The sequence below is a fragment of the Aythya marila genome, assembly GCF_965140915.1.
Source record: "Aythya marila genome assembly, chromosome: W".
Lineage (NCBI taxonomy): Eukaryota > Metazoa > Chordata > Aves > Anseriformes > Anatidae > Aythya > Aythya marila.
The window spans coordinates 3,320,104-3,339,166 of NC_139081.1; the positions used below are offsets into that span (position 1 = coordinate 3,320,104).

Genomic DNA, 19,063 nt, shown 5'->3' on the forward strand with positions numbered 1-19,063 from the left:
AATCTTGTGTGAGACACTGTCCGCCCCTGTTAAGTTCACTATAAAAGTTAGGCTATTCGGGCAATAAGATGGAGCGTGATCTGACTCTACTGGTGTCTGTTGTGCTTTCGGCCGTGCTTCCTGCAACAAGCCCTCATGCCTGTCCTTCTTTCTTACCTTCAGCTTTCCCTGGTCAGTTACGGTATTCTGGTATGCATTCCGGTTGTTGTTGCTTTGGGGTGCTTCTGGACCAACTATTCTAACCCCCGTCTCCCTGCACAAAGATCAAATAGTTTTACTTCCTCCTTCCTTCCTGCCCTGGTAAGGAAGCCCCCTTTGCTAAGTGCTGGCATGGCGTAAGGATGCCTGAAAGCTGGATTCTCAGGGGCTGTGAGGGCACTTCACTGTGAGGGTGACAGAGCACTGGAACAGGTTGCCCAGAGAGGTTGTGGAATTTCCTTCTCTGGAGATACTCAAAACCCACCTGGATGCCATCCTGTGCATTCTTCTCATCCTAATCCAAAACATAGTACCCTACCAGCTACTAGGAGGAATATTAACTCTATCCTAGCTGAAACCAGGACAGATCCATAGTTCCATAGCTCCGCGAGTGGCGCGGCCAGAGACGGATAAGAGAGTGTGACATAAGAAAGAGAAAGGAAGAGTCTTGAGAAATTTGGTGTACGGTACCACTTGCACGGTATAGTGCTTGGCAGTACACCCCCATTTTCCAGAATCGGAACGTTAGTGTGTGATACCCTGCAGGAGGTCAATTTCTGTAGCAGCACACTGACATGTGCTAGGAAAAATGGGAAATATGAGTTCCAAGGGGACAGGGAGATATCCCTGGGGGAGTGCCTACCAATAGTTCTTCTTGAAGAATGATAAGAAATTGGAAAAATAATCTCAAAAGAAGAGGAAATGATAAAAGAAGAAAATGAAAAAAAAAGAAAAAGAATAAAAATATTGTGTATCAGTCTGGACAAAAGAGCCAATTAAGGAAACAACAGTATTTTGGACAAAATATGGGTCTGATGAAAACTCAGGCTTTAACTTTATATGTAAACAATAAGATTCCTTTTTCAGAGAAGGAGCCAAGTTATGCTCCCTATAATCCAAATATTGCACCGGCGGCAGCAGCAGTCACTCCAGGAAGGGAGACAGGGACTGCAATTAACACTGTCCCTAGAGAAGAGCGTACTCTAGGCTCTGTTAAGAATTAGAACAAGATAGAAGAGAGATTGAGAGTTTTGCCTTCCCTGATACTAACAGTACTAACACTGTGTATCCTCTTAGGTGAACTACCCCCTCCTCCTTACTGGCAGAGAGGTGTTAGGGGTTTTAAGAAGGAGATGAAGTCTTTAATTGAGGACCCCATCAGGCTAGCTGAACTATTAGACCAGTTCCTAGGACCTAATTTATACTTTTTTTTGGGGGGGTAATGATGTCTATACTAAGTATGTTGTTTATAGGGGAAAAAAGGGGAATGATCAGGAGGAGAGCTGCTATACAAGAATGGGAAAGAGCTCATCCTCCAGGACCAGGGGTAATACCGGCAGGGCAGAAATACCCACTTGCCAATCCTGGCTGGAATAATAATAATGTGCAACACAGAAATCATATGAGAGACTTGGGGTCAGAATGAGAAAGTACTTGGGGATGAGACCTGAGGACCCACTATCCCAAGGGCTCTTGAAAGTTCATTGTGTGATTAAAGCCTGGCCAGATACACAGAAAGAGCTCCAGAAGGTGGGGGGATGTAGTGAACAGTCACTGGGGGCCCACCTGAGGGAGGCCCAGAATGTGTATGTCAGGAGGGGAGATAAGAAGGAAAGACAGAGAGCGAAACTAATGGTATTCACAGTGCACCAGGCAGTGAGGCAGAGGGTTGGAGAAAGGAAGAAAATCTTCAGGGGGAGTCAGGGCCAGGATGGAAAGGAGAGGAAGAGAGATGAAGGAATGGCAGGCAAGGAAAGCTACCTGTGTTGCAGCCTGAATCCTAGCAGGGATGGGCTTTGATAAGATGTTTTAAGTGTGGTCAGGTTGGCCACTTCGAATAGGAATATCCGGAGTGGAAGAAGGAGGAAAGAAGGAAAATGGGATGAAATATGCTATATTGATATGTTGTTTCAGCATCCTGGAGGGAAAAAAAAAAAAGTATGGAATTAAGTTGGCCCCTGACGGAGCCTTTGGTGAAAATACAGGCTGGAGAAAGATAGAAAGAAGTGTTAAAAGGGTTGTTGAAGGTGTTAAAGTTGTGGTATGTAGTGTTTGACAGAGCTGTTTGAAGTTGAATGAGCAGGGAAAGAGGATGTAGGCATTATCTAAGTAACAGTCTAGACGTTTTGGTATATTTGCTGTGGTGTTTGGTCAGTTTCCCAAGGAGGTAAGGACATAACACAGCCTCCACCAAGGGCCTCTCTATGGGCTGTGGGAGGGCTTCGTCTCCGGAAACTGGAGCATGTCCTCCCGTTCCCTCTTGTTTTTTTTTTTTTCTGACGCTGTGATGTGACAGTGACAGAGGCATAGCGGAGGTGCTGCTGATTGGGGACACGGGAATGTGGGCACGGAGCGTTAGGGATGCGGTGGTGACGTCACGGGTCCGTGTTTGGTGTCGTCTTCGCGGCGTCGCCCTGCCCCCTACCTGCCGCTGTCTGTCACCCGCCTTAGCCGGCATGGCAGTCCTCCATCCCGGCCTCCTCTCCACCGGAAGTTGACTCCAATAGCCATGGAAACGCGCCGAAAGCGCTGCAGTCGAACTATCTCCCCTTGCCGAGCTATTACGCGCTCTGGCTCCGCCCACTGCACCCCCGTTCTCATGAATATGCAAATGAAGGGGGCGACGGCGGTGGTGAGCCCGGAAGCTGCGTGGCTGTGTCACGGCGGTGATGAGGTTGCGGTGGGCGTTGGTGTGTGTGTGAGCGAGGAGTCGGGAGTTTTTGTTTTTCTGCTGTGTCCTCCTGCTCTTCCTCCCTCCCTGCCGTCACCATGATGGAGGAGATAGACCGGTTCCAGGTGCCTGCTGTGCGCGCAGAGATGCAGCCACTGGTGAGCGGCGGGCGGGGACGTAGTGGAGCTTGGCTGCTATCTCTCCTGCGGGAACGGGAGCGGGATTGGGGTTAGGGAGGGGAAAACGGTGGCGGAGGCTGGCCTCGGGGCTGTAACATAGTGGCTGTCCCCTGCTGTGTCATGGCAGAGGGTATGGGGGGCGGTGGCCACCACAAAATGTGGTTCCCCACACCCCCGTTGTGGCTCGCCTACACTCAGTGGGTGGATGGGTGGGTGGGAAGGAGGTATGGCCAGCCCCGGGCGTTGCCAGTTGGCTGCCTGGTAGCCAGTGGCTTCCTACATGTGTGTGGCTGGCCTTACTCTGGGGCCAAGGGCTTGCTTCTGGCATGTGTCCCAGCTATGTGCAAGCATTAGGGTGGGTGTCTGGCCCTACATCCTGCCTGGTAAAGGTCCTGCATCTTTCTCTCCTCCTTCCTTGCCTTCCTCTCTCCTTCCCCATTTTCCTCCCTTTCTTCCCTGCCTCCTCAAAACTCATGACCTGTTGGCATCATGGTCAAGGCAGGTGGCTTCAATGCACCAGCTCCTGTTGGCACCTGGAGGAAGCAGATCCCATCCCAGCACCTAGTTGTATGGGGTGAACTGCTTGGAGAGGTATGATGGACTTGACTGAAATGCCTGTACAGATCTCCTGGCAGCGGGAGCAAGACTGTTAGTGGCAGGTTCATGTTAGCCCTGAAGGTGCTCCTGAGGCTTGTGGTGTATTGAGCTGTTGGCTGTCTAGAGTTGGTGTGTGTACCTTGTTTTTTGTGGCAACTAATGTTTATCAGCTAAATAAAAACTGAGAACACAATAATTGGCTTGCGAACAGGAGGGCTTTACTATGCTGGTCTCCAAACTGATTACCTCCCAGTGACAAGAAAACGCTTTGGTGACAAATCATGGAAATAGTTTCAGGCTGATTCTTTCTTTCTTTTTTTTTTTTTTTTTAATGGTTTGATATTTTAGTCTGTAACCTTTGTGATGGGAAGAGAACTGTCCCTACGAGATGCTGAGAACTTGTTGCATGCTTACTGTGCGTTTTTGTTGAGCATGGTGAGGCTGGCCCTGTTATACCTGCTGGTGAAGGCAGTAGGCATAGTATTCAGACGAGCAAGTTTAGAAAAGTCATTGGCAGACCAAAAAAAAACAGAACTCTTGAATACTTCCTAAAGCAGTTGGGATTTCTTATGCCTAATAAAATCCCGTAATAGTAGAGGGATGGAAATGGTACTTATGCAGCACATGTTTGTGGAGACACAGAGTGGGCAGAACCTGAAGAGGTGACTTAGTCCAGCCCTGCTGTCTCAGGGTAAGATGTTATATCATGCAGCAATGGTAATAAGCTTAAGAAGGCTTCCTTCCCGTCCTCAGCTGCCAAAATTATGAAAGTTTCACAGTGGAATTTCACACGTTTTTTTTTTGTTTGTTTGTTTAAAAAAAAAAACCTCCGAACACAGCTAAAGTGGTTTTTTTTTTTTTTTTTTTTTTTTTTCCCCCCTATGATTCAGGGTTTCTGTGTTTTTTTTTTAAACGAAGTTCATAGTGAAAATGTGTGCATGCGAGGGACTGCTGCAGCAAGTGGATGGTGGGGGATTCTTCCACGTGCCTGGAAATGCTGGCGTCAGTCTCAGGAGTAGGGCAGATCTAGTCTGGTACAGCATTTCCAGTGGCACCACCTGCTTGTAGCTCCTGGTCAGCACCTGGCACGCAGGCACTGGTGCTTGCAAGGCTCCTTGCAGTTCAGAAGCTGACTAGGGTTCGTAGCAGTTGGCTTGTGTGGCCCAATTCTGCCCCATGCTGCCTTGTTGTTCTATGGTAGCTACTGCTTGTCCCATTTTTCTTCCCCCCCCTCCCTCCTTACCCCATTTCATGTTTTTAAGTACAAAATAACCTGTGCATCTCAGGACTTTTTTTTTCCCCCCTCAGTGGAAAAGATTCAAATTCCACATGGTCCCAGGGACAGCGGTCTGTAGAATCTCGTTTTCCAGGTGTAACCTGAGAGCCAGAACTCCTAAAATTTAAGAGAGAGGTACAGCTGGTAAATGCTTAAGGAAAGCCATTCTCAGAATGTAGTCTGAAGCCTTTCTAATCCTATAAGTATCCACACCTGCCACCAATACTGGCATTATCGTTCAGTTGTCTGTCAGAGGTGACAGAGTTAATAAATAGTGAAAATGTAGGTGGTTCTTTGTTTCTGTAGCTTTTAACTCTTGTGTTGGGGGGAAAAAAAATCTATACAAGCTGATGTAGACTTGTTCTATGCCCTACTTGTATGTATAAATTGATCCACTTGCTGAGGCAATCAGCTCCAGGGCAGATGCGTTCTGCAGTGGAACGGGGGATTGAGATGGGCAGGGTTTTTATTTCCAGCATCGAGGCCACTTGAAGCAGCCGAGGTAGCTGCTAGGACCTGGCAACCCTCGTGAGGGAGGCTGACAAGGTGTAGGCAGAGCCAGCAGTGCCCCCTCCATGGCTGTTCAAAAGCAGCCCCTAGGGAGCATGAGTGACCAGGGTGTGGTGTGTCAGAAGGGTGTGGTGCGTCAGTTTGTGCAGACAGGGCACCTCGCCACTCTTTCACAGCAGTCTTTCCCATCCGTACTTGTAACCTGCTTGCGAGGAACCTGGCCATGGTATCAACTAGGCAGAAAGCCATGACCTCCACATCTCTTGCGGCCTCTCCAGCCACAGTCACCGATGTGACTACTCAGATGGAGGGCTCGGGGAAACACACCACCGTTCAGGTCTTGGGCTGCAGGGTGTGCCTGAGTCTCCTGTTGGTATATGACAGCAGCAGCGAGGGGTATGCCTGTGGGAGGTGTGCCCGAGTTGAAGAGCTGCTCAGCCAGGTAGTGGAGCTTTGGGAGGAGGTGAGCAGGCTCAGGAGCCTCAGGGATTCAGAGCAGGAAATTGACTGGTGGAGGTGTACTCTACCCTCTCTGAGACAGACTCAGGAGCCTGCCGCAGCACAGGTGCCTCCTGCTACGCAGAAGACAAAAGTTCCCTCATCCCACCAGGCAGCAGGAGGAAACCTAGGTGTCGTGGTTCCGCTCGAGTGGGCAGCCAAGCTCCACCACAGCCGCTCTCTCACTCCCTGCCTCAAAGAGGAATGGGGAGAAAATATGATGAAAAGGGCTCAAAGGTTGAGATAAGGATGAGAAGATCACACAGTAATTATTGTAACAGGCAAAACCGACTCGGCATAGGGAGACAGTAGGATTTATTGCCTATTACTAACAAGCTAGAGAAGTGAGAAACAAAGGAAAGAAACCAAAAGCACCTTCCCTCCCCATCCACCCTCTTCCACCTCCTCCCCCTGAGCGGTGCGGGGGAATGGGGATTATGGTCAGTCTACAGCGCTTCTTCTCTGCCGCTCCTTCTAGGTCACTCTCGTCCCCTGTGCTGTGGGGTCCCACCCACGGGATACAGTCCTTGATGAACTGATCTGGCGTGGGCTTCCCACAGGCAGCAGCTCTTCCAGAACTGCTCCAGATATGGGTCCGTACCACGGGGTCCATCCCTCAGGAGCAAACTGCTCCAACCTGGCTCCCCCACGGGCAGCAGCTCCTGCCAGGTCACCTGCTCCTGCGTGGTCTTCTCTCCATGGTCTACAGGTCCGGCCCGGAATCTGTTCTGGCAGGGGTCTTCCACAGGCGGCAGCCTCTGTCGGTGCAGGGCCACCGTGGTCTCCTCCACGGGCTGCAGCATGGAACCCTGCTCCACCATGGTAGTCCATGGGCTGCAGGGGGACATCCTGCTTCACCATGGTCCTCACCACAGGCCGCAGGGGACTTCTGCTCCGGCGCCTGGAGCACCTCTCCCCCTCCTTCTCCACTGACCTTGGCGCCTGCAAGGCTGTTCCTCACTCCTCTCACTCTCCCAGCTGCTGTGTGGCACAGTGTTTTTTTCCATCTTAAATATGCTCTCACAGAGGCGCAAAACAACATCGCTTATTGGCTCGGCTCTGGTCAGCAGTGGGGGCCAAGGGGGGGAATGGAGGCAGGTTCCTGTTCAGGGTGGTAGGCGAGCCCTGTCCCTGCCCACCTCACCTTCCCATCTACCCTTATGTACAGGTATGAGGCTCTAGAACACCATAGTCAGAACAACGAAGTAGATGAAAGCCTGTCCCAGTTGGAGAGGGTGCCTAAGGCAAGGCAACCTACCCCCCGCATTGCTACATCATCTGTCAAAAAAGAAAGAAGGGTTATTGTCATGGGGGACTCTGTTTTGAAAGGGACAGAGGGCCCAATATGCTGACTGGACCCAACCCACAGGGAAGTCTGTCGTCTCTCTGGGGCTCAGGTGAGTGAGAGACTTCGTTAAGAAAGTCAAGCGCCTGGTATGGCCCACCAACTACTACCCGTTACTGATCTTTCAGTCTGGTAGTGATGAGGTAGCTAGGAGAAGTCTGAGAGCATTCAAAAGGGACTTCAGGGCTTTGGGGCAACTACTTAAAGGATCAGGGGCACAGGTTGTGTTTGCCTCTGTCCTTCCGATAGGGGGCATTGCCGCTGACAGGCAGCCTCATCACATTAATGCGTGGCTTTGGGACTGGTGCAACCGGCAGAACTTTGGGTTTGTCAATCACAGGAAGGTCTAAGTGACACCAGGCCTGCTGTCACCAGATGGGATGCCCCTCTCTCAGAGAGGGGTAAGGATTTTTGCTCAGGAGCTGGCAGGGCTGCTAGATAGGGCTTTAAACTAGAGTCGAAGGGGGAAGGGGATAAAACCAGGCATGCTGGTGATGAGCTAAGGGATGGTGCACTAGAATCAGGGACTGTGTGCCAGTGAGGTCCTTCGGTCGGCTCCATAAGGTGCTGCGTGTAGGGGGGTGCATTTGAAGTGCTTCTCCACAAACGCGCGCAGTATGAGGAATAGAATGAATGAGCTAGATGTCTTGGCCCAGTCCCACAGCTATGACATCACTGGCATAAGCGAAACCTGGTGGGATGAGTCCTGTGGCTGATGTACTGCAGTAGATGGTTACAGGCTCTTCAGGAGGGACAGGCAGGGTAGGCAAGGTGACGGGGTGATGATGTATGTGAAGCATGGGCTGGACTGTGTGGAACTTCAAGTTGGGGATGGCAAAGTTGAGAGCCTCTGGGTAAGGATTAAGGGATGAACAAATAAAGGGGATGTCATTGTGGGAGCCTCTTACAGACCACATGGCCAAGATGACAACGCCGATGAATTATTCTTTGTAGAACTAAGAGATGCATCGAGATCAAGTCCCTTTGTCCTTATGGGGGACTTGAACTTGCCAGACGTCAACTGGGATCACCACACGGCCGACATGAGCAAGTCCAGGAGGTTCATAAAGTACCTCGATGATAACTTCTTGGTGCAGGTGCTAAGGGAGCCAACTAGGAAAGGTGCCCTCCTAGATCTGTTGCTAGAGAACAGAGAGGGTCTTGTGGGAGACATGGCAATTGGTGGCCATCTCGGTCATAGTGACCATGAAGTGGTTGAGTTTAGGATTTATGGTGACAAGGAAAACTGCCACCAAAACTTCAGCCCTGGATATGAGGAAAGTAGACTTCAGGCTGCTCAGGGAACTAGTCAGCAAGGTCCCCTGGGAAACTGCTTTTGAAGGCATTGGTGTCCATCAAGGCTCATCAGTCTTTAAGCACTGCCTCCTAAAAGCACAGGATCAGGCAACTCCAAAATATCAGAAGTCAGACAGGTGGGGCAGAAGGCTGGCCTGGCTGACCAGGGATCTTCTACTGGAGCTTAGGCAAAAAAAGAAAGTGTACGGCTGCTGGAAGCAGGGTCAGGCGATGAGGAAGGAATACAGGGATGCTGTTCGTGTTTGTAGGGAGAAAATTCGTGTGGCCGAAGCTCAACTAGAGTTGAAGCTGGCCATGTCTGTGGGAGACAATAAAAAAGGGTTTTTAGGTATGTGAACAGAAAAAGGAGGACCAAAGAAAACATAGGTCCACTACTTGATGGGGAAGGTCTCCTCACAGACAATGACATAGGCAAGGCAGAGACATTTAATGCCTTCTTCGCCTCTGTCTTCAACACTGATTATGAGCTTCAGGACCCAGGGTGCCCTGAGTGGGAGGACTATGACGGTGGGAATGACAAACTCCCAACCGACCCTGAACGCGTGCGGGATTTGCTGCTCCACCTGGATCCCTACAAGTCCATGGGTCCGGATGGGATTCATCCCAGGGTGCTTAAAGAGCTGGCTGATGTCATCGCAGGACCTCTCTCAATTATTTTTCAACGACCTTGGGAATCTGGAGAGGTCCCAGTAGACTGGAAGGTGGCAAATGTTGTGCCAATTCTTAAGAAGGGTAAGAAAGAAGATCCTAGCAACTACAGGCCTGTCAGTCTCACGTCAGTGCCTGGTAAAATTATGGAGAAAATGATTCTTGAAGTTATTGAAGTGCACCTGCAGGACAATGCAGTCATTGGTCCCAGCCAACATGGGTTCATGAGGGGTAGGTCCTGCCTAACAAATCTGATTTCCTTGTATGATAAGATCACCCGTCTGGTTGACCAAGGGAAACCAGCTGATGTGATCTTTTTGGACTTCAGCAAGGCTTTTGACATGGTTTCCCGTAGGATCCTACTGGACAAAATGTCCAGCGTACAACTTACCAAAAATATCATCCGATGGGTGAGCAATTGGCTGACGGGCAGGGCTCAAAGGGTTGTGGTAAATGAGGCCACATCTGGCTGGTGGATGGTCACTAGTGGGGTCTCCCAAGGCTCCGTTTTAGGGCCAGTCTTCTTCAGTGTTTTTATAAATGATTTGGATGTAGGACTAGAAGGTGTCCTGAGCAAATTTGTTGATGACACCAAACTTGGAGGAGTTGTGGACTCGGATGAGGGTGGAAAGGCCTTGCAGAGAGACCTGGGCAGATTGGAGAGCTGGGCAAACACCAGCCACATGAAATTTAACAAAAGTAAGTGCCGGGTCCTGCACCTGGGACGGGGCAACTCTGGCTTTATGAGATGCTGGAGAGCAGCCCCGCAGAGAGGGATCTGGGGGTCGTGGTTGACAGCAAGTTGAATATGAGCCAGCAGTGTGCCCTGGCAGCCAGGAGGGCCAACCGTATCCTGGGATGCATCAAGCACGGCATCGCTAGTCAGTCAAGGGAAGTGATGTCCCACTCTACTCTGCGCTGGTCCGGCCTGACCTCGAGTACTGTATGCAGTTCTGAGTACCACAGTACAAAAAGGACATTAAACTGTTGGAGAGTGTCCAGAGGAGGGTGACAAAGATGGTGAAGAGCCTAGAGGGGAAGATGTATGAGGAGCGGATGAGGTCACTTGGCCTGTTCAGCCTGGGGAAGAGGAGGCTGAGGGGGGACCTCATTGCAGTCTACAACTTCCTCGTGAGGGCGAGTGGAGAGGCAGGTGACCTATTCTTTGTAAACACCAGTGATAGGACCTGCGGGAATGGTGTTAAGCTGAGGCGGGGAAGTTTAGGCATCAGGAAAAGGTTCTTCACTGGCAGGGTGGTTGTACACTGTAACAGGCTCCCCAGTGAAGTAGTCACTGCACCAAGCCTGTCTGAATTTAAGAAGCGTTTGGACTGTTCACTTAGGCACATGGTCTAAACTTTTGGGCAGACCTGTGTGGTGCCAGGAGTTGGACTTGATGATCCTTATGGGTCCCTTCCAACTTGGGATATTCTATGATTATATTTTTGCCAAGCAGAAGCACAAGTCTACCTCCTGGGAGATGTCAAAAGCCTCCTGAGCAGCTGTCTCAGGGTGGTACTGCTTGAGCTTGAGCTGGGGCTTGGAGCAGGTGACCTCCAGAGGTTCCTGCCAACCTCAGCCTTTGTGGTGGTGCTCACAGAGTGTGCATCATGACACTAATAGTATTGTAATCACTGAGCAGGGGTAGAGTACTTGGCCCAGCTATGACTTTTTGCCCAAATCCTTAAAGTTCAAATGTGTCTGGAGGGGGAACCTTGTCTCATGTCCAGCTAAGGGTTATGTTGGTGTCTTAGTACAAGGCTAGGGGCTGCCCCTAACTGGAGTTGTGTGGAGCATCACTTGCTCTGACAAAGCCTGCTGGGATCTCTGGTTGCTGCAAGTTGCTTCCAGCTAATAATGGGGTTGGTCAGGGGTTGTGTTGCGGAGCAGATAAGCGTTTGTTGGGCTGGCCAGCTCTGTTGTGATTTCCCTACCCTTCTCATCAGTTGCAATGATGTGGAGGTAGGAAGGTGGCCAGTCATTTCCTTCTCTCTTCAGCCTGTTTGGATAAGCAACACTGAGTCAGGCAAGCTGTCTTGATTCTGCTTGACCTCTGCAAACATGGATTATGAGAACTGCTGCGTACTAATGCTGACCAAGAAAAGGTTCAGTGCAGGACTTAACGAGAGGGATTTGCTGCAGAGAAATGGACGGGATGGCCTACAGACCGTGGATCAACACTGGCAAGTCAAGGCCCAGTGTTTCACATCTCTGCAAGATGTATTATTCTGCATGTCTTGATATTATGGCACAACTCAGTACACATTCCTTCTGGAACACGTGACATCTTTCTATAATATTGGAATGGCTTTGATTCTGATTTCCTGTCTTGGATACTGGTTGTGCTTGACTTCCATCCCCAAAATACCTGCCCCTTCAAATTAATTAATATACTAATTTACCTGGGGTCTTGTTTACTCCTAATGCTTAATATCATGTCTTCCCTATCAACGTGATGCGAACTCAACTGTGGAAACTCTGTTCTGCTTAATTTCTCTTTGATCTCTGCCTGGTCACAATCCTTCTGTGCTCACAAAAAGGGATCTCTTCAGTAGCTGCTGGGCAGCAGGCTAGTTTCAGAGACAGCAAAGTTCCAATGTTGCTGGGGCATATGATGTGATGAAGCCTGAAACACTCTATTTCTGGGATGCTTATGCTCTGTGGGTAGCTGTCTTTGCTGATGTGGTTGGGATTTGATGTGTTAACTTGCAACTAGAGAAATACTGCAAGCCTTTTGTTGCATTATTGTTATGATTGATGCGGGTTTTTCTCCAACTTCTTTTTTGTGTGTATGTGTCTGGAAGGGTTCATAACACATCATTCTTGTTGCAGAGATAGGTATTAAACAGAGGGAAAAGTGGAGGGAGGGACGTTTGCCTGGTGAGGATGCCCCAGGGGAAGAGCATTAGTCTGGAATAGGAATGGGGCAGCCTGTACCTATATGTGGACCTATTGTAGCAAAAGTTCAGCACAGGAACCTCATGCTCTTCCCATGACTTACAAGTTTGTTGCGTTGGCTAAACTCTTGCAAAATCCTTCCTATTTTTGGTAGAATGGAATATACCAAGCACAGTGTGGTGGGGTTGTATCTTGAATTTTGGTGGTATGTGGAAACCCTCCTGAGCCCGGCTGGTGTATGGTGGCAAACTGACAGATGACAGTGTTGGATTGCACATCATTCCTATATGCTAACGCAGGCAGTTCCTGTTCTTAGCATGAAAATGCAAGTAGAATAGAAGTGCATTTGTCCACATGGCATCGGTACCACTTTTCCTGAGGAAAAAGTACCTGCCAAAATGCAGCAGCTTCAGAGGAGCTTTTCCACAAACTGCTGAGACTTTAGCTTGATTTCTGTAAGTGGCAGCTGGAACACAATATTTTAATTTCCCAGTTCTCCACCTGCTTGAAAAAGGGAACTCCTGTGGTGGTTTTACTCAGGTGGGCAGCCGAGCTCCACCACAACCGCTCTCTCACTCCCCCTCTCCTCAAAGAGGAAGGGGGAGAAAATACAACATAGAGAACTCGAGGTTTGAGATGAGAAAGGTTTAATTAAAGGGAAAGGGGAGAAAAAAAAAGAAACAATCAGTCCGCATGGAAGCACAGAGAGAAGGAAAAAGAATTATTCTCTACTTCCCATGAACGAGCAGTGTTCGGCCACGTCCTGGGAAGCAGGGCCTCAAAATGCGTAGTGGTTGTTCAGGAGGAACAGCCCCCTCCCCCACGAGAGCCTCCCTTTTTATTGCTGAGTGTGACATCAGGTGTTATGGAATATCCCTTTGGTTGGTTTAGGTCAGCTGCCCTGGTAATGTCCCCTTCCCATCACTTGCCCACCGCCAGCCTGCTGGCTCTTTGGGGGCTTGGAAGGAGTCCTGATGCTGTGCCAGCACTACGCAGCAATAGACCCAATGCTGGAGTGATATCAGTGCTGTTCCAGCTACGAGTGCAGAGCACAGCACTGTGTGGGTGTGGTGGTTTTACCGTGCTGGGCAGCTAAACCCCACAACTGCTCTCTCACTCCCCCTCTTTTAGATGAGGAGGGGGAGAAGTAAAGCAAAGAACAACTCACGGGTTAAGATAAGGATAATTTAATTAAAGGGAAATAATAATAATAATTAAATAAAGATGATTATTATGAACTAAACAATTTAACTAAAGGGAAATAAAAAGGGAGGGGGAAAGGGAAAAATAAAAAGAAGGGAGGAAAACAAACAAATAAAATAAATGAAGGCTATATGGAAGTGCAGAGGAAAGAAATTACTCTCTACTGATTCAAAGATTGAAGCCGAAATTCTTTTAAGTGGTATATTCTTTATTGCAGCGCTGGATGCACAGGGGATCTCTCCACCTATTGTGCATACCCAAAGTGGAGAGCAGTCTTGAATTTATACAATCAATCTATCAATATTCTACAAGCACCTATACATATGCATTACCTATCCCCGCCTTCCCTCGCTTCTCATGCTAATTAGCCTTTTGGCACCTTGCGCCTGCGTAGAGCCTCCCAAGAATTGTGGGCAGGGGTCTTTGGGAGGAAGACCCCGAGTCTTCCTCACAGTGTACTTTTCACCTTTGGTCAGGAATCAGCTGAATTGGCATGTTTCTTAATTGCAAGAGCTGGTTGTTGCTAATTCTCGTTTGTTGTATCTTTATAATGAATTCCAATGTCCAGTTTTGAGATTTATAGTCCTTACGTTTGTTTCTCTGTCCGTCTGCCGCTTCCTTATCATGAGTTCCAGTGTCTTGTTTCGAGATATACAGTCCTTGTCTGGGGATTGTCCTTGCCTCCCCAATACCTCCTTAATCACTACTTCCCACAAATGAACGATGATTGACCACGTCCTTGAAGCAGGGCCTCAACGCACGTAGCTGGTGTTCGAGAGGAGGACCGACGTTTTCCCAATGAGAGCCCACCCCTCCCCTCTTCTTCCTGTTTCCACCTTTTATTGCTGAGTGTGACATCACATGGTATGGAATATCCCTTTGATTGGTTTAGGTCAGCTGCCCTAGTGATGTTGCAGGGAAAAAGTGTTATAAATTGCTCAGTCTTCAAAATAGGATTATAATCAAAGTTTACAAAGGAATAGAGGTAAGCAAACAGCACTGGGTGCACTGGGAGTCTCCGCTCCACCAGGACGCACACAAGTTACATCAAGTAGCTGATTTTTATGCTCCTAGGCTAATACATATTCATTACTACTTCTAAAAAAAAAAAAAAAAAAAAAAAAAAACAAAACCACGGATTATTATAATTAGCTTCTGGGATCCAGTCCCTCCTACTGGAGCATGTGCATCAGTCTCCGGTGGTCCCCCTGGGGGTCTCTGGGGGTCTTTCATGCTGAAGGCTCGTAGTCTTCCTCTCAGGTTTTTTTCTTGTCTTTCCCCTTTGTACTCCTTGGCAGCATGTCAAAAGTTTACACAGCGTCCCCTGCAAGTTTTGTCTTCTAGCCGTCCTTCAGTTTCTTTCTTTCTTCTCCTTAATCTCCTGGCCACCTGGCCAAATATCAGGGGTCCCATTCAGAAGCCATAACAGTCACTAGTTGTTAGCAGTTGTTCTGAAACCCCCAGGCATCAGAGACTTCAAAGAAAGAACATACAAATACAAATAGTTCTCTATTGACACTTCATGAGTAGTTAAAACATTCCTCACAGGCCATTCACAGGGACACTCCAGTCACATCTATAGCAGTGCTAAATCAACCACAAAGAAGGCAAAAAGGCTGTAACTGTTAGGAATAAGAGTTCGGAATAACAAAAGCAAATAGGCTCATGGATTTGAGGAATATTTCTGAAGATTTGATAAATTGACTATAATGAGGGGGAGACTGGGACACTGGGAGGAAAGGGAAGAAACCACATCTGTGGAAGAATTAAATTGCCAGTGCAGGACCCAGAGACGGACAGAACTGCTCTCTATTGACACGAATTGTTAAAATATTCCTTTGCAAGGTACAAGAACTATATACATTAACCATTCTGTTTTTCTTAGACTTGTGGTTATACAAGGGTATGTAAGAGAGAAGGTCACATTCATCATACCATGCGGCCCAAGCACTGTTCCATACTGACACGAATCAGATGAACATATATAACAAAGGTGACTCCAGTTCAGACAGACCCTACACATCTCTTTGCAGAGAAATTGGGTTAATGGCTCTTATATCTACTTCTGAAGCATTGTGGCCAGGTTGGTTCCTTTAAGAGGTTAGTACAGAGTTAATACAGGCTTCAGAGACTGAGTGGGTTTTTCCCACCTCCAGCACCCCTCCTCTTCTGGGGAGGTGGAGCAAAATGTTAAAATGGTATACCCTTAGCACACTTCCAGGTTCAAACAGCACCAAGAAAGGATATAGGAATTTCACCATATGAGATGTTGTTCGGATTGCCCTATCTGAGCAGAAGGGATGAGACACCACAATTCAAAACAAGAGAGAGTTTTCTTATGAACTGTATTCTGGGGTTATCCTCTTCTTTGTAATCTCTCTGGACCCGTGGGTTGTTGACTCAACCCCTCCCCCCCCCCCCCCACCATCAACCAGGAAACTGTGTCTTGATTCAGACCTGAAAGGAATCAACTCTGGCCTGAATGGGAAGGAGGACCATTCCAAGTACTACTAACCACTGAAACAGCTGTAAGAACTGCGGAAAATTGTTGGAATCACTATACTCGAGTGAAAGCATCCGTTGACTCTAGTACCTGGGAAGTTGCTTCTACAGAAGATGTGTAGATAGTTAAAATCAAAAGGAAAAATCTCATAATAGACTGTGAGCAAGATGAAAGCTTACAATTGTAAACTAACCCTTTATTTTCACAGGTAACTAATGAGTGTGACGTGTGAATGAGAGAAAGGACAGACCTATAGCGAATTGCAGTGCTCCCAAGGCGGGGGGGTGTTGTTATAGTAGTAGTGTACATCTTATTCTTTGTACTGATAATTATTTGGAAACCTAAGAGTTAAAAATGATGACGGAAAAATCAACTATTAATTTTGTTTCTAGTGATTGTAGGCCTCAGAGAAGGCCTCGGTCAATTGGCAACTTGGAAAAGGCATAACCAGACAACAGTAAGACAGGGTACCCCCATCAAAATATGTGTGTCTGTGACAGAGGGTTATGTACCACAATCCATCACGTTTGATGCTTGTGAGGTGTTAGCTTGTGGAGATTTAAATGCCCAACAGCAAATGAGCAGAGAGAACCAATATCTCTGTCCTGAACCTAAGACTAGTGGGATGTTTGAAGGACCCCCTTGCCCATCATGGACTAATGTATGGTGGATGACCAATCATAAAGGGTGGTTGCATACACCCACCTCAACTGTTGACTTCATAAGGTTTAAAAAAAAAACAAACAACAAATTAACATATTGAAAGGAACTGTTCAGCCAAATTTTCGGCATCTATAGTGTAATCCAACAACTATAACAATAAGTCAGGCTGATTACATTACTAACCTTACTTCAGGTCACAGAGAAGATGTAACTGGGAGAGAGACCCAACAGCCAGATTGAGAATAGCTGTATGGAAACAATCCTTCATTGCCATCAGAGAAAGGGAGAAACTCAAGGAGAAAACAGGAGGCCCTCTTTGAAATGCGGCAGTTCAAACATTTGAGATTGAAACAGGTATGGGGATGTGAATGCCTGGATAGAATGGGTCAAATATACTGTCCAGAGTCTCAACCATAGCAATTGCTATGCTTGTGCCTTGGGATGACCGATTGCCCAGATAGTCTTTCACATTGGAGTGGACCAAGAGTTCCCAGGTGATGCGATGATTGCATTGTACCAAGAAAAGACTGCCTGGGGAAATGAGGCCTGTAAGTCTCTCCCTTTGCTGTTCCCTTCCTTGTGTGATAGCAATATCAGGGATCCCCCTGCATTCTCTACAGCTATAGGCAACCACACAGCCTGCCTCTCACAGCAGGGTGTGAGTGCTACCCGTCACCTGGGAGAATTTGCCTTGTGCACAAGGACCTTGAATGCTACCAAGGATTTGATGGGAAACTGCTCAAGACTTGAGATCCCCAGGGCAGATCTCTGCTGGTACTGTGGAGGGAAGATCTTATAGTCCACCCTACCATCTATTTGGGGAGACACTTGTGCACTTGTTCAATTAGCTATGCCCTTCACCCTAGCATTTGAAAGAGAAACATCACAAATACCCAGAAGAAGTAAAAGAAACTTAGGCATATCATTTGATGACAGAGTATACATAGATTTCATTGGGGTGCCTAGGGGAGTTACCTGATGAACAGAAAGCCAGGAGTCAAATTGCTGCAGGGTTTGAGTCACTGTTCTGGTGGGTAACAATCAATAAGACTGTGGATTGGATTAATTATGTCTATTATAATCAGCAGAGATTCATAAATTATACAAGGGATGCGATAAGAGGAATTGCTGAACAACTAGATGCCACCAGCAAAATGGCTTGGGAAAAGAGAATAGCATTAGATATGATGCTTGCAGAGAAATGAAGTTTGTATGATACTGAGCAACCATTGTTGCACTTTTATACCCAACAATACTGCCCCAGATGACACAGTAACTAGAGCATTGGCTTACCACCCTTGCCAGTGAATTGGCAGAAAACTTAGGAACAGGCACTTCCACCACCAGACGGTTGGAATCTTGGTTTGGTAAATGGAAAGGGGTGGTAGTGTCCATACTTACATTCTTGATTGTAGTAGCAGGAATTTTGACAGCCTTTGGTTGTTGCATTATCCCTTGTGTAAGAGGACTAGTCCAGGGGTTAATTGAAATGGCACTATTGAAACAAATAACCATGGAGCCACCACCCTACTCAGATAAGAGGATGATATTAGATGAAATGGAAAGCAAAGAAAGTGAAGAGGAAGATATCTACCAAATTACACCTTAGAGAAAAGTTTTGCAAGAATCAACAATTTATAAAGAAGAAAAGGGGGGAATTGTGGGAACAAAAATGTTGTATTTGCACAGAGTTACGTTGTTTAGAGCGAAGGAATGTGGTATTGAGATATGCTTGCAGTGATTAGAAAGCTTAACAGACAACCTTATAAAATGCAGACAACAACTGGACTCCTTAGTGCAGTTAGGTGAAAGTAACGGTGTCTGAGTCAAGTCAGGTAAGTGAAGAAACATTACCACCTCAGAGTTTTTTTTTTTTTTTTTTTTAAAAAAAAAAAAAAAGAAAAGAGAAATTTCTAAAATAACAGCCTGGCAACTGAAAGCCATGTATTATTTTTAAAGCATTGGATAGATTATGAACCTGGATTACCCAGTCAATGGGGAAACAGAGGAGGGTCCTGGTTGTTGAGAAATTAAGTACATGTATATAAACAGTACTGTGTGACTACTAGGTGAGCTCCTGCTTGTGGGACGCCCGCCATCGCAATCGTGAATAAAAATGCTACTTCACTGAGATCCTCACCTGAGCCTATGTTATTGGCTACAGAGTGTTTCTCACACCTCCCAGGAGCTTGTTATCTGTAGCTCGACTTTAATATCTACTCAGACACCAACTCATGGTACAGAAATAGCCATGTGCTCTTTCTGCTGGTAGTAATGGTAGGCCCGCAAGGAAGCAGGCAAGGTGAGCAAAATGCCAGTGCAAGAGACGAAAACAATGTGTAATTTTAATTCTGCAATTCTTCATTTAAAGTAAGCTCTGCACTCACCTGCAGGGCTGTAGGTATATGTGGCGTTCCTGGAGCTGCCTCTTCCTTGCTGTCCAACTGAAGATTGAATTTGATAATAAAAGAGGAGGTGACCCTACAGCTGGCCTTGCCTGTGGGGTAGGAGGTAAGTGGGGAGCTGGCGAAAGGCACAACAGGGATTTAGTCAGTCA

At 47.4% G+C, this 19,063-nt stretch overlaps 1 protein-coding gene across 6 annotated transcripts in view; it reads left to right on the forward strand.

Annotated features, from left to right (window-relative positions):
* Nucleotides 1-2,967: 2,967 nt before the first annotated feature.
* Nucleotides 2,968-19,063, forward strand: part of LOC309889555 (protein FAM219A-like) — a gene marked incomplete at its 5' end in the record, with an annotated part of 126,723 nt that continues 110,627 nt past the window's right edge. For 4 of the 6 annotated variants that reach the window (XM_082782408.1, XM_082782409.1, XM_082782411.1 and 1 more), the window contains one exon: nt 2,968-3,027. In XM_082782408.1, coding sequence (XP_082638534.1) covers nt 2,968-3,027 — 60 coding nt within the window. The remainder of the gene's footprint in view (nt 3,028-19,063) is intronic. The other 2 variants (XM_082782410.1, XM_082782413.1) reach the window with 1 other exon arrangement.